Genomic DNA, 12,648 nt, shown 5'->3' with positions numbered 1-12,648 from the left:
CTGATCAGTCGGGTCCCAAGGTCCAAAAAATGCCTCAGAACACACTGAGGCGACGCCGACTTGAGCGTACGCTCTGCGCGTGCGCGAAACGTAATACGTCTCCATAGCAGCAGGCGGCGCTGCTCTGTATTGTTTCCATTAATAGTCTGATTATTTCCCAGAAAATTTAAACCGGCAACTGATTGGACGAACGCATCACGTGGTTCTTTTTTCTCCGGAAATTCACAGCCAGACTGTCATGGCGGCTTGTTCAGAATACGATCTCATATTGTACTAAAATAGTTCACCGAAATGTGTTTCTGAAAACATTTTAAGCGAGAAATAGGCCATGCAGTTGCTGAATCTGTCTTCATTTCAGATTGAGAAAGGTCAGTTTAAAAGATTTTCGTCAGATTTTGAGAGGCTCATCAGCTCCCCATTTCCGGGTGAGTCCCGACTGCCCTGTCTCCCACTGAACATGTTGGGTCGGCCCAAATGAAGGCCGACGGCTCCTTGGACGGCCGACGGCACTGGACACACTCAACAGATTCGAGTCACGGACCTCGCCAGACGACCCGACGCCCGATTATCGGGCTGGTGTGTCTTCTCTCTTAAAGCCAAAGTATTTCCAAGCTACCGAGGAGGCATTACTTTTGGCCACTAAAGTTTCCTCTTCAATCTCTGTTATTTTCAAATTTTCTTACTTTTGTGTTCTTTTTGCTCCACTGGCTCCCTTCGCTCTCTCTTTAGGTCCTTTCTTTTCTTTCTAGGGCTGGTCCGAATACCATTTTTTGAGCTTCGAAGCTTCGGTAGTAATGAGCATCGAATATTCGAAGCTTCGGAGAGAGGACATATTATTATCTCTCTATAAATTGCAGGAACGTCTTTCTGTCTCTCTGGGTTTTATGCGAATATCTCTCGAACCATTAGTCCGATGGATTTCAAACTTGACATGAGTCTTGCTACGGGCACGAGTAAGTGCATTGCCAAGTTTGACGTTGTTTGGATATATATCGCTAAAAGAAGCACACATTGGCTTTTGCCGCTCTAGCCGCTGGGCACTCCCCCTCTCACGCTGAGGACCAGACAGAGAGCAGCGGAGCTTTGGTAGCTATAATGTGACATACACCTCAGACCCACAAAAATGGGCAAAGTTGCACTACTTTGGACTGTCTTTGACTTTGAATAAACAAACAACAATTCCCGAATTTAAGGACATATCAGAATCCCACACATGCAAAGCACAACCACACAACAAGTGCAGACAGAGCGTGATGCCACTTATAGGCAGGCTATTTATCTTACAAAGCGAGACGTATCTGTATATATGTGTGTCCGTGTTTGGGGGGAAGGTAACCTGCACATCAGCAGACACCACATGCAGAACGCTTTAGAACAGCGGGGGGGGACTCTTTTCCTGCTATTGTATTAAATTGCTGTGAGCTGACAGAACATAACGTAGCCTAATCTTGGAGATTATTCCTTAACATAGCGGTGCAATGTGAGAAAATCTGAGTTTGCCTCTTGTTGCTTCTATACTCTGTGGGTACATGTCGGGCGGGATGCAATGCTTCACAAATAAAACTAAATATTGCATAATTATCGCGAGACTTTCGGTATAATATCGCCCAACGTGATATCGCAATAACGATATTGAGTCGATATATCTTACACCCCTACTTCACGCTGTCAGTATGTCATCATGTTTTACAATCTGTCACAAATAATCTTATACTCATCTCCCAGTGGAGTGCATTAGTCACAAGAATGTACTTCCTCAGACATTTCACAAAAAAACCCTGCTGGTCAAATATATGAAGCAATCACATAAAGAATTCTGACATGCTCGATCAATGCTCGGAGAGGGAACACGGTCATACAAAGAAGACACTGTGTTACTGTTATTGATCTTACCACAACTCAAGTCAAGTTATGTAAAATACATCTCCCAGTAACTAAAATAACCAGTAACATCCCATCCAGCCCACAACTTCTTCTACCCTTGTTTCTCTCAAAGAACTTACATATGTATTTCTTATTTTAAAGCAGCATCTTTTTCAGCATCCCATATGCTGCAATCTATACACATTCAAATGATCTGTAGGCACTGCAGGTTTATTTGATAAGCTGGAGAAATGAACTACACATTATCATACCTGCAAACTTTACTTTTGTTTCGTATCTTGTCACCTTTTTCACTACTCCAGAGTTTGCAGGTCTGATTATGTATAAGGTACATTCACTCAGCGACCAGAAAGTTACAAATCCCTGTTCCATACTATGGTGGCCCACGATTGAAAGAGCTGTCACACTTTGTGGTAATGACTCAACAAGGGACCTGTAGTATCAAAGCTGACCAAGCAGACATCAGTGCTTTGCACGACTGCTTAAGGTTTATAGGCGAATGTTCCTTTTTACTGATGCTTTCAAGTTCATTCCAAAGGTGTTCAGGTGGATTGCTATCAGGGATTTGTGGGGACCAGGCCATTAAAGCAACACTAGAGAACTTTTCCCGCTTAGGTCGCCCTACAAGTTGGAAGCGGAATTGTCCATTACATTACATTACATTATGCAAGTTTGCCAGATCGGTAGGGTTGGGTACCGTTTGGATTTTTTCCGATTCCGATGCGAAACCGGTACTTTTAAAACGATTCCGATTCCTAACCAATTCCTAAACCGATTCTTGAAAAATGACATCAAAGAAAGGCTCTTTTATGGAGTTTTTTTAAAATTGAAAATTATTTAAATTTAACAAACTAAATAAATGTTGAGTTGGTATGCCAACCAGCTTCAAACTTTAGCAGTTCTTTTGCAGAAAAATGACCATATTTGCCTTCTCTGGCAAGATACTACACCTCTCCTGACTTATGGCATGTCCTGCACAGGAGAAAACTCTCAGATGGTGTCCAAGAGGCCTGTACACACAGGTATGAGTTTGAAAGGGCACCAGGCTACAGGGTCTTGTCCTGAACGATCATGCTGCACTGCCTGCCTGCCTTCCTTAGCCCTCTGGGCATTAGCTGTTGGAGGGTTTAATGCAGCTTGCTTATTTGGACCTTGATTTACATCACACAGAACAGAATGAAATACTAAACATTAACAATATGCTAAGTAGGAGAGGTACTTATTATTAATCAAAACTAGTACAGTTTCTATGGAGAAACCAGTAGCATTAGACCACCTTAATGAATGTTGTCCTGAGTCTCTGGGGTTTGGACTAATGTCTGCACCCACCTGTTTCCACACCAGCAGGATTTCTGCTGCCTGCCTGCCTCTCAGCCTACAATGTGTCTGGACATTTTTTGTGGTATTCTTGTATTGCAACTGCTCACTTATGAGGAAAATATCTAATTGAGAATATTTTCACTGATATTGCGATTGCAATATGATTAGCAATATTGGAGGGAATGATCATTTTTCTCATTTTCATTAAAAAATATTAAAAATATATTTTTTTTTTATTGATTATAGTGTGATTTTGCAAGGATCTGTACAAAACAAATATGTTTTCTTTAGTCTGTAGGGTGGGATTTGTAGGCCGGGACGTCTCTGCTGCACCACAATACTTAATTCCCAATGGTTTGACACATATTTTGCCTTTAACAAATATTGCACCCCCCCCTGCGATTTGGATATTGCACTAGTCCATATTGCAATTTCGATAAAATTGCGATTATTTGTGCAGCCCTATACCACAGGTGGCAAATTTACTGTTTTATCATTCGCTCTGCATAGAGCTGTAATGAAGTCTGTTCTAGCTGAACATTGACAACTTTAGGCCTTTTTACACATTAGCCTAAACGAAAATACGGAATATTTCTGTGTTCCAACCTATCACTTCAAGGCCGACACGAATATTTGCGTTCCAAACATTCCACCGAAAATTAAAGGTTTGCACTGTTACACAATAATCTATTCATTACAGAGATTGTTAGTCTCAAGAACTATTTTTATGATGTGATTTATTCTTATGATCAGAATTACTTACTGTATATTAGTAACTGAAAAATCCTTCTCTGATTTACGTCAGCTGATTCTTAGCCTCCATGTCATCCATTGTAATCTTGAAACATAAAACTTGTCTGGTATTATCCCTTACTATACATGTGTGAAAACCTGTGAACATTTAATTAAAGTTTGTAACTTTTTGTATTTGTTTGTACATTTGACCTAAAAAAAAAATACAAAGTAAGTAAATGTAGCCTGGTAATATCAATAATAATAATAATAATAATAATAATAATAACTATTTTTGCAATATCTAAGCTATTTCTTCACATTACTTCTAAAATCTGAATATGGCATCGAATTGCCCATGTAGGAAAACTTACAAAAGCACATTTAATTCATTTTTGTACCTTGTTTAGTCAAAAAGATATACTGAAAAATAGATTTCAGCCTGACAGTGGCAGCCATTTTGAATTTCTCAATTTTGAGGCATTTCGGGACATTTTTGAGCTTCATATACAGCAGATTTGGATTCAAGCACCCCTTAATAATTAAAAGTGTGCCAATAAGCTCCCTTGGGGGAAAAAAACAAAAAAAACAAAAAACGTTTTTGGCATACTGACTAGAGCACACATACGAACACTCCTACTTGAACACAGCCACACACACCCTTAATATCACTCATATTGACATCCCAGAATAGCCAGAAGGAGCTTTGTTTGTCACCTAGACAGACCGTGAGATACAGTTACAAAGTGGTGTTTCATCATTCTACTCGGACTCTGCCAACATAGAAAGACTGTGAAACACTTTTGGCATTTTGACATCGCCTTTTGTGGCTTGGCCTTTTGTGTGGAGTTTTGTTAGAAAAGTCAGTCTCTCTCCTGCATGACCAATAGATGCTATAAATTGACTTGTGCTTTGGGTATCCTAAACTTAATTTTCCTGTAGTGGTAGTATTTGCCACTGTGGAAGGATTTTTGTTAGCTTTATACTACTAAATGTATTTTTCATACGCGATGTATTTGAGGTGCAGATCAGTAATTAAGTAATTGAATCAGTGAACGAAGTCAAGTACCTCGGCATTATTTTGGATAAGAATAAAAATATGACAGTCAGGTTAAGTACATCTGCAAGCAGGTCAAACCAAACCTTAATGTTTTCGTTTTATTAGAAGGGATTTGTCTTGTCAAACTGCAAAACTATACATGCATGCAATGATATTTTCATATTTATCATATTGCATCACATCATGGTCACAAACCTCTCCAACCACATTAAAGCCTATTGTTTCAATATACAAACAGGTAATAAAGGTTATGGACCAGAAACCAATGAGATGGCATCACTGCGACGTTTTAAGAAAGCATAATATTCTTAGCTTTGAAAGTTTCATTGATTTTAATTATCTCAAACTGGTTTTTAAATAATCATGTCATCCCTGTTTTCAAAAAAAAAAATGTCCACATGGATTTTCCATTTGTTTGCCAGAAGGATGAGCAGGGTGCACAGCTGTGCAAAGTTATGGAGGAGGAAACAGGTTTAGTGTGAGTGAGTCATGTCTAACCTTTGACTGATGAACAAATACCCCTGTCAGCCTGCCTTTGCATCTTTTTCTTCCACTTTGCCAGCTCAACCAACCAGCTGTACCCTCCCCAGCTAAAGAAGACATTTTGTATTTGTTAGTTACAGACATGCACACACGCACCACTCTTATATTGCATGACTATATATATATATATATATATATATATATATATATATACTTTTTTTTATTTATTGTCTAACAAATTACGCCAAAACTCCACCACCAAAAAGCGCAAGCCTCCAGAAGAATTACCTTTTATGTGGGTTAGCGTGACAACCGATAATAATCTGCAATTTGATTATTTATTCTTGATGTCACCGACTTGTTATTTGAGCGTCACTATTTCGTTGCCAAGCTGTTGTTTGGAACCTGGATTTAGAGAGCTCTGGAAATGTACCCAGGGCCATTGTCCACTGGCACTGCCTCACCTGGGGCCTCATTTATAAAACTGTGCGTAGATTCTATTCTGAAAGATTTTGTGCGCCAAAAATTCGAGGTGCTCCTAACAGAGGTAGAGCATCGAAAAACCCTTGTGTGGTGTTCATATTTTTGTTACACAGCCTTAATACTTAACAGATTTAGCTCAATTACCAATGATATATACATCATTCATGGTTCATATTTGCCATTTACCCCTGTGAGATCACATTTACGATCATATGATCATTTTCATTTTTTGTGAGAAAAATAGGAAATTCAATTATAAAAAAGGTAAAAAAAAATAGAAACAGGATTTTTGATAATTATTGGTGCTTATTTCTTAGAACTTAATCAGAACAGGTGAAAGTGCTTGAAATGTAACAATTTTGTAACTTTGTGTGGGAATAGCAGGTGCAGAAAGACAACATTCCCACACACAGACACCTACAATCAGACACGGCCACATAGACACACACGCACACGCACACAGAGAAACGCACACACATAGCAGGCCCAGTTAGGAGGACGACACAAGTTTCATAGCACCTACAATTATTACACTCGGGTCCAGTAGACCCAAACACCTCATATGTAATAGTTATCTGTATAATAAATAGCATAATTTTTCTTTATTATTAAAATTTAGAGTGTGCTCACATCAACAGATTCTCACTCCCATCTCGTAAAATACGGATGTTTGGTCAGGTGCCTTTGTCGTTCTTATTGACGCTAAAAGTCTCCTTTAGCGCCCGCTGCATGGTGTGGGAGGATCCCCTGCCTATCCCCGTTGTACAGGGTCCATTTCATGGGGAGAGGCAGGGGAGAGCAGCGGAGGAAAAGCAAATTTCCTCCGCTGCACGGTGTGGGACGATCCCCTGCCTCTCCTCCTCTCCTCTCTTATAAATGAGGCCCTGTATGTGGCTATCTCTGTAGAAAATCCCATCTGGCTTCCTTTGTTTTCCTTTTAAAGTAATTGGATGGTGGTTTATTATCCTTGCATGCTCGACTGCTTCTAGTAGTTTAATGCAGGAGTGTCTAAGTGCCATATTGTGCTTAAGAGGATGAGAAGTCAAGTCTAAATAGCATGTAGCGTAATGTTGTCAGTGACGGTAATCTACAGGCTAAGTTTTACTTTTCAGAAATGCTGTTGGCAAAGACTTATTTGAAATGTATTTGGAAATCAATTATACCGATTATCTAAACAAAACACATATACAAGCTTTTGTGCATAATTATATACGCAAACTTTCTTTTTTACACACACACACACACACACACACACACACAGTCTAATGCACAGTGTTGTTCATCTCCAAGTCCTGAGTCATGCTGCTGTTAGTATCTTCTGGCTGGTGGCCCAGACTGGTCTCTGGCTCCCTGTGGATATTTTACAAGAAGCCAACAAGAGTGTCACCTCCCTCGCCCCCTCTCTATTATCCTCCCTTCTCTCTGTGCCTTCATCCCTCCATCTGCTTATTTCTGTCAAGCCGGTCCTCGGGATAAAAACAAGGGCAGATGCAGAGGGACATTTCTTGCCTGCCCGATACAACTGTTGAAAAATCATCAGTTCCCAACATGTTGTGCCTCACATTTGGGACATGCGGCGCAGGTCATTTTAATTCATATCACACACTACTCAACCCGAGTGGATTTTTGATCATTCTAGTTTTTGAACTAGGTTATTTCCCTTATTTAGTTTTTCTGTAACTGGTAACCATGTCCGTCAGGCTCTGCTGGCATGCATTCATTCAACACTAAAACCGCTGTGCTTTTTAGGGGTACTACACCCGCCAAACCCGAGGTTGTGTCTATATATGTCTACATGTGTTTTTAACAGGTATTGACTGTCCTGCTATAAATGTTTTCTGTTTTGTAATGAGCACACTGCACCAATTCCTAGCAACTTTGTTCCATGGCAATACACTATTGAATTGAATCTGGATTGAATCTAACAGCTTGAACCCACACAAAACTGCTATACTATTAGCAGTGTAAAATGTGCTATTTTGCTATCTACCTTTTTAGAAAAAAATATTTTCACGCTGCCACCCGATGTCGTTCAATTCAGTTCAGTACACACATTTTGGAGGTTTTTGTCAGCAACTCCTGCAAAAAAATCTTTTTATGAAAAAACACCATATATTTTAATCATAATACATTTTATTTATATAGCGCTTTACATGGTACTCAAAGATACTTTACATTAAAACCAGCACATTAAAAACAGATGCACCAATAAAACCAACACATAAAACAAGCATATTTAAAGCAATTAAAACAATAAAACCAGTAACTAACAGTAGATAACATGTAAGACTATTGTATGTGGAAGGCTAATCTAAAGAGGTGTGTTGAGTGATTTGAATGTATCCAGGTTAGTACAGTCACGGATGTGTATGGGTAGGGAGTTCTATTTGATGCTGTTTTGAATTGTAAGCAGCTTATAACTCTGCAGCGTAAAACCTGCAAAGGCATTAAAAACAAATGCTGAAACATAAGCTGTGTTCTAGGGCTGTCCCAGACGATTATTTTTTAAACAATTAATCTAGCGAGTATTTTTTCGATTAGTCGACTAATCGAACGATTAATTTTTCGATTAATCTAACAATACATTTTTCAATTAGCGATTATTTTCCCATTGCTCAATTATTAACAATTTACACAAAACAAATTTCAATAAGGTTCTAATCTCTACTTATTAAAATTGTTTAACACTGCACTGTTCAAGTAAAATGAATTTGTAGTGCAACCTGAAGCCAGATGTAGGCTATCAATCCAACAACAAAATAAAGTCACTTTCAGGAGGAATACAAAAATAAAAACTTAAAGTAACCAGAGCAAGTGCAAAAAGAGTAGCCTGTATTTGCTTTTTTTTTTAACAGTAGTAGGTTTAACATCCAAGCTCTTCTCCCTTTCATCTTACAGTAAAAAAGTGCAATTTTAGCAACATATGAAATCAGATGTATCAAATAAATCCAACATAAGGCAAGTTGCAGAGTGTCTAATATAACAGTCTGTAATCGATTGGGTCTGTATTTAGGAAAAGTCAGGGCGGGAGGGAAACATAGCAGACACAATGACAGAATAATTTACATTTTTTTTTAATCACAATGTTAAATTGCGTGGGCTATGGTGGTTTAAGTGTTAAACAAATACACAAACACTCATTCTTAAACACTTTCTAATTTGTCCCTTGGGTTGTGTTTTGAGTCAGTTTTATGTGTAAATCCCACCGCAGTCTCCAATATCCTGTGTAAAAGTACATCTATCTTTACCTCTCTGAGGACTCTTAATTTAACCCATACTTTGGTTGTTCACAGTTCAGTGTGCCACCAGATTAGACATAGTCTTGATGTTGGATATGTGAAATAAAAGGACAGTGATATGACTCCCTCAGAGCACAAATTATACTGCAGTCTCCAACAACTTAAAACACTCATCAAAGCAATTTCAAGATGAGCCATGAGCAATGGCAGATTTCATCATTTGAATAGCTGGCCAAGTTGTTTTTTAATGGATTCATAAGTACTGTAGCTGCATTGTGGAGATACGATGAGAGAGTTCATTTCTCTAAGTTATCATATGGATGAAGAGTGCAGAGAAGAAGTTTGTTGAAGTATTTCTCTGAAACCACAAATAACTCCTCTCCTCTCCCTTCTTTCCTCTCCAGATACAAGTTGATTCGCAGACGAGTTATCTGGCTAATAGGACAGTGGATCTCTGTCAAGTTCAAATCTGACCTTCGACCTTTACTCTACGAGGTCATCCTGAGCCTCATGCAGGATCCCGACTTGGTGGTAAGGCAGCTAAAGACACCAAGTTGTTTTTGTAAACTGCTTATTGTGACTGGAGTGGCAGCTTCCCCAGAAAACATTCAATTTGAAATGACTGAAATGGGCCCTTAGTGAAAAGTGCACAGTCAGTGACACAAACACATTTCTCAGTTAAACAGCACGGAGCTACAGCTTTTATGCTGCCAATTTTCTCCAAACAAAGCAGAACATAGTGATTGCGGGAAGGTTTTGTCATCTAATTTCTCAACATACTATTTTCTTCTGTATTTTTTTATTTTACAGAGGGAATTTCTGTGAATAGTTTTGTTTAAAAAGCTAAAGCTTTCATTTACTCATTAACATTTTTATTCAGTCATGGCCTTAATAAACTGCAGTGTGATCCTATTTGTGGATAAGTGGATATTATAATGCTATAGTCATACTCAATTCAAATTACTTTTCGCCATCCTTGGGTTTCTTGCCTCATGAGCCATGCACTTGATTAATGTGTTTTCTTTTAACAGAATTTATATGAAAGAATGTGAAAATATCCATGCATTATTTACAATTTAATATAATCTCACCATTAGATTGAACAGTTATAAGTAGCTGGGTTCAATCTCTCTCTGTGTCTAACTGCCTCTCTTACTTCATAATCCATCAGTATGGAGGAACTTTTAAAGTATGTTTATTTGCATTCATGTTAGTTGCAATACATATAGAATGAGATGATAATGTAATTAAGATTATATTGTAATTAAGAGAATAAGACATGCATGGCAGAGCCCACGCAAACACCATGCCCTGATAATATCAATTTGATGGATGGAAGCATAAACTCAGTAACATTTGTGCAGCGCTCTAATGTTAATTGTATGTCCCCAGTTAGGACGTGTATGATGCATCATTCATTTTGGGTACTTTGTTTACATTAAGGGTACAGAAGCACACATGGTGACACTAATGATGTTAAATAGTATAGATAGGTCTATAGCACCCTCATTTTGTTTTCACAGCCATTTAGACTGCAATGGGGCCTGATGCCACCTGTTGCTATGGATACCAATTAACTGAGGCAGGTCATATCTCTCATTTCATTACTTGGGCTTTTTAATAAAATGATAAGCATGCAGCTGTAGTGGTATTATACTTGTTTATGTAGCATTATATAAATGTAGCTAGTTAGCTCCCTATGCATTTAGCATTCAATGGCTCATTATCTTAAGTCATTCTTTAACAAACTTACATGTCACATAGGCCCCCAGGGTATTATTTTATTTTGTATTCATAATAGTTGGGTGGATTTAAATGTAGGTGCTTATATTCATCATTAGGTTTTCATTTCACCCTTTTCCCACTCTAGTGAAGCCACATGGATATGGAGATAATTCAAAGAAATCAATGTTTTCATTGGTTTTACATTTCTCCTACCTAACTGCCTTAATATTGAAGCCACGGTCACCTGGCATCCATATTAGATTTAGGTGTTTTGCCTGACTGTCTTAAGCAACAAATAGGCTTGTAGGGAGTTATGAGCTGGGTAATATAACTGTTAGACAAGCCTGTGCCTTAAATGTGATTAGTGAAATCTTCAAATTAACCCATAAGTATCTAAAGTAAGTGTATTACGCTTCTTCTTCCTGAGAAATCTACAGCGTTCTTTGCTAATTTTCAGCCCTTGTCCTGCGTGATGCTATGATGTGCGTCACCCCTGTCGATAATTTGTCATCTTAGCCACAAAACCCGTCTGTCAACTCCCAAGCAGCGCTCAGACTTCGTTTGAAATTACTCGGGCAAGTTGAAGTTGTAAGATGTGGAAAAGTGATAATTGTTCTAATAATATATTTTTTAAAAGTTGAATAATAGCCATATTGTATGAAAGTTGTAGGTGTTACAACAGTGGCACAGCAGTGGCAAGCAAGCGACATCCATTCGGCACACATCGCGGCACCACAGTGGTAACAACCGCAGACTGCAGTTCAGTGCTGCTGCTGCGTAGCTCAAATCTCTGTCTATTTTAAAATGAGTCGTGAAGACAACGGCAAAGCCCATCTTTACTTTAAATGAAATCAAACAAAGAGAAATGTTCTCCCCTCGTCTTAAAATGGTCAAAAATTGATACTAGAGTAACCTACGTCCTTGTCCAGCTGCTGCAATAAATATGCAGTGGAGGAGGAATCAGAACTGTGGAACCATCATCAAATAGCTTTATTTCTCTCGCTCTTTACTGTACAAAGGCAATTTCAAGTAGCTACAAAACTGCAAAACTACAAAGTTCTGCTGGTATACAGCTGGACGGGAGTATGTGATGTTAGCTGTTCACTGAATATGATGTGTAAAGCCCTGCCCATTTCTAGAACTTAAGGTAATTGTTATGCAGTTCTCCCAGATTGACTCAGGTGATCTCTGAATTGTCATACCAGGGATATACCCATGTTGACTGGGTTGGTTTGAATTTCCAAAAGGGGAGGGTTTAACCTGATCAGACAACCCTGGTGAAACTCTGGTCATTGGTGTGAAAGCGGTATAACGGGCAGGGCATCTGTGCATTGCATTGCCAGACCTATCTCCACAACAACACAGTGTACACAGCTCGCAGTGTGAGCTACGTTTTTTGACAAGTACTGGCTGTATTAAAAAAGCAGATGCTGTGTAAAATGTTAAGGGTTTGCAGTGGTGGTTTAACTGGGGCTTGTGGTAGTTTTGTTGTGGCATTTTGGTGGAATAAATCTGCTATTTGTTCAGCAACATTCGTGCTTTGCATCAGACGTTTGTGCCAATCTTTGTGATACACTCTGATGCAGACATCGAGTGACTAAGTTTCAGAAGCGATGCTTCTGGAAAAAAAAAAAAAAAAAAGTCAGGCACCGAAATTTTCGTTCTTATTCGGTCTCGTTACTACCGTTTACGTCGGAACCGGTGCCCTGTTGGCACTGCGTT

At 38.8% G+C, this 12,648-nt stretch overlaps 1 protein-coding gene across 1 annotated transcript in view; it reads left to right on the top strand.

Annotated features, from left to right (window-relative positions):
- The window catches only part of ipo11 (importin 11), a 156,544-nt gene that overhangs the window by 67,155 nt on the left and 76,741 nt on the right, over positions 1 to 12,648 (top strand). Inside the window, exon 16 of the mRNA XM_031305262.2 lies at positions 9,606 to 9,732. Within this exon, the coding sequence (XP_031161122.1) occupies positions 9,606 to 9,732 (127 nt within the window). The remainder of the gene's footprint in view (positions 1 to 9,605; positions 9,733 to 12,648) is intronic.

The sequence above is a fragment of the Sander lucioperca genome, chromosome 2 (genome assembly GCF_008315115.2).
Source record: "Sander lucioperca isolate FBNREF2018 chromosome 2, SLUC_FBN_1.2, whole genome shotgun sequence".
Lineage (NCBI taxonomy): Eukaryota > Metazoa > Chordata > Actinopteri > Perciformes > Percidae > Sander > Sander lucioperca.
The sequence above is the reverse complement of the archived record's forward strand: the minus strand, read 5'-3'. Positions and strand labels throughout refer to the sequence as shown.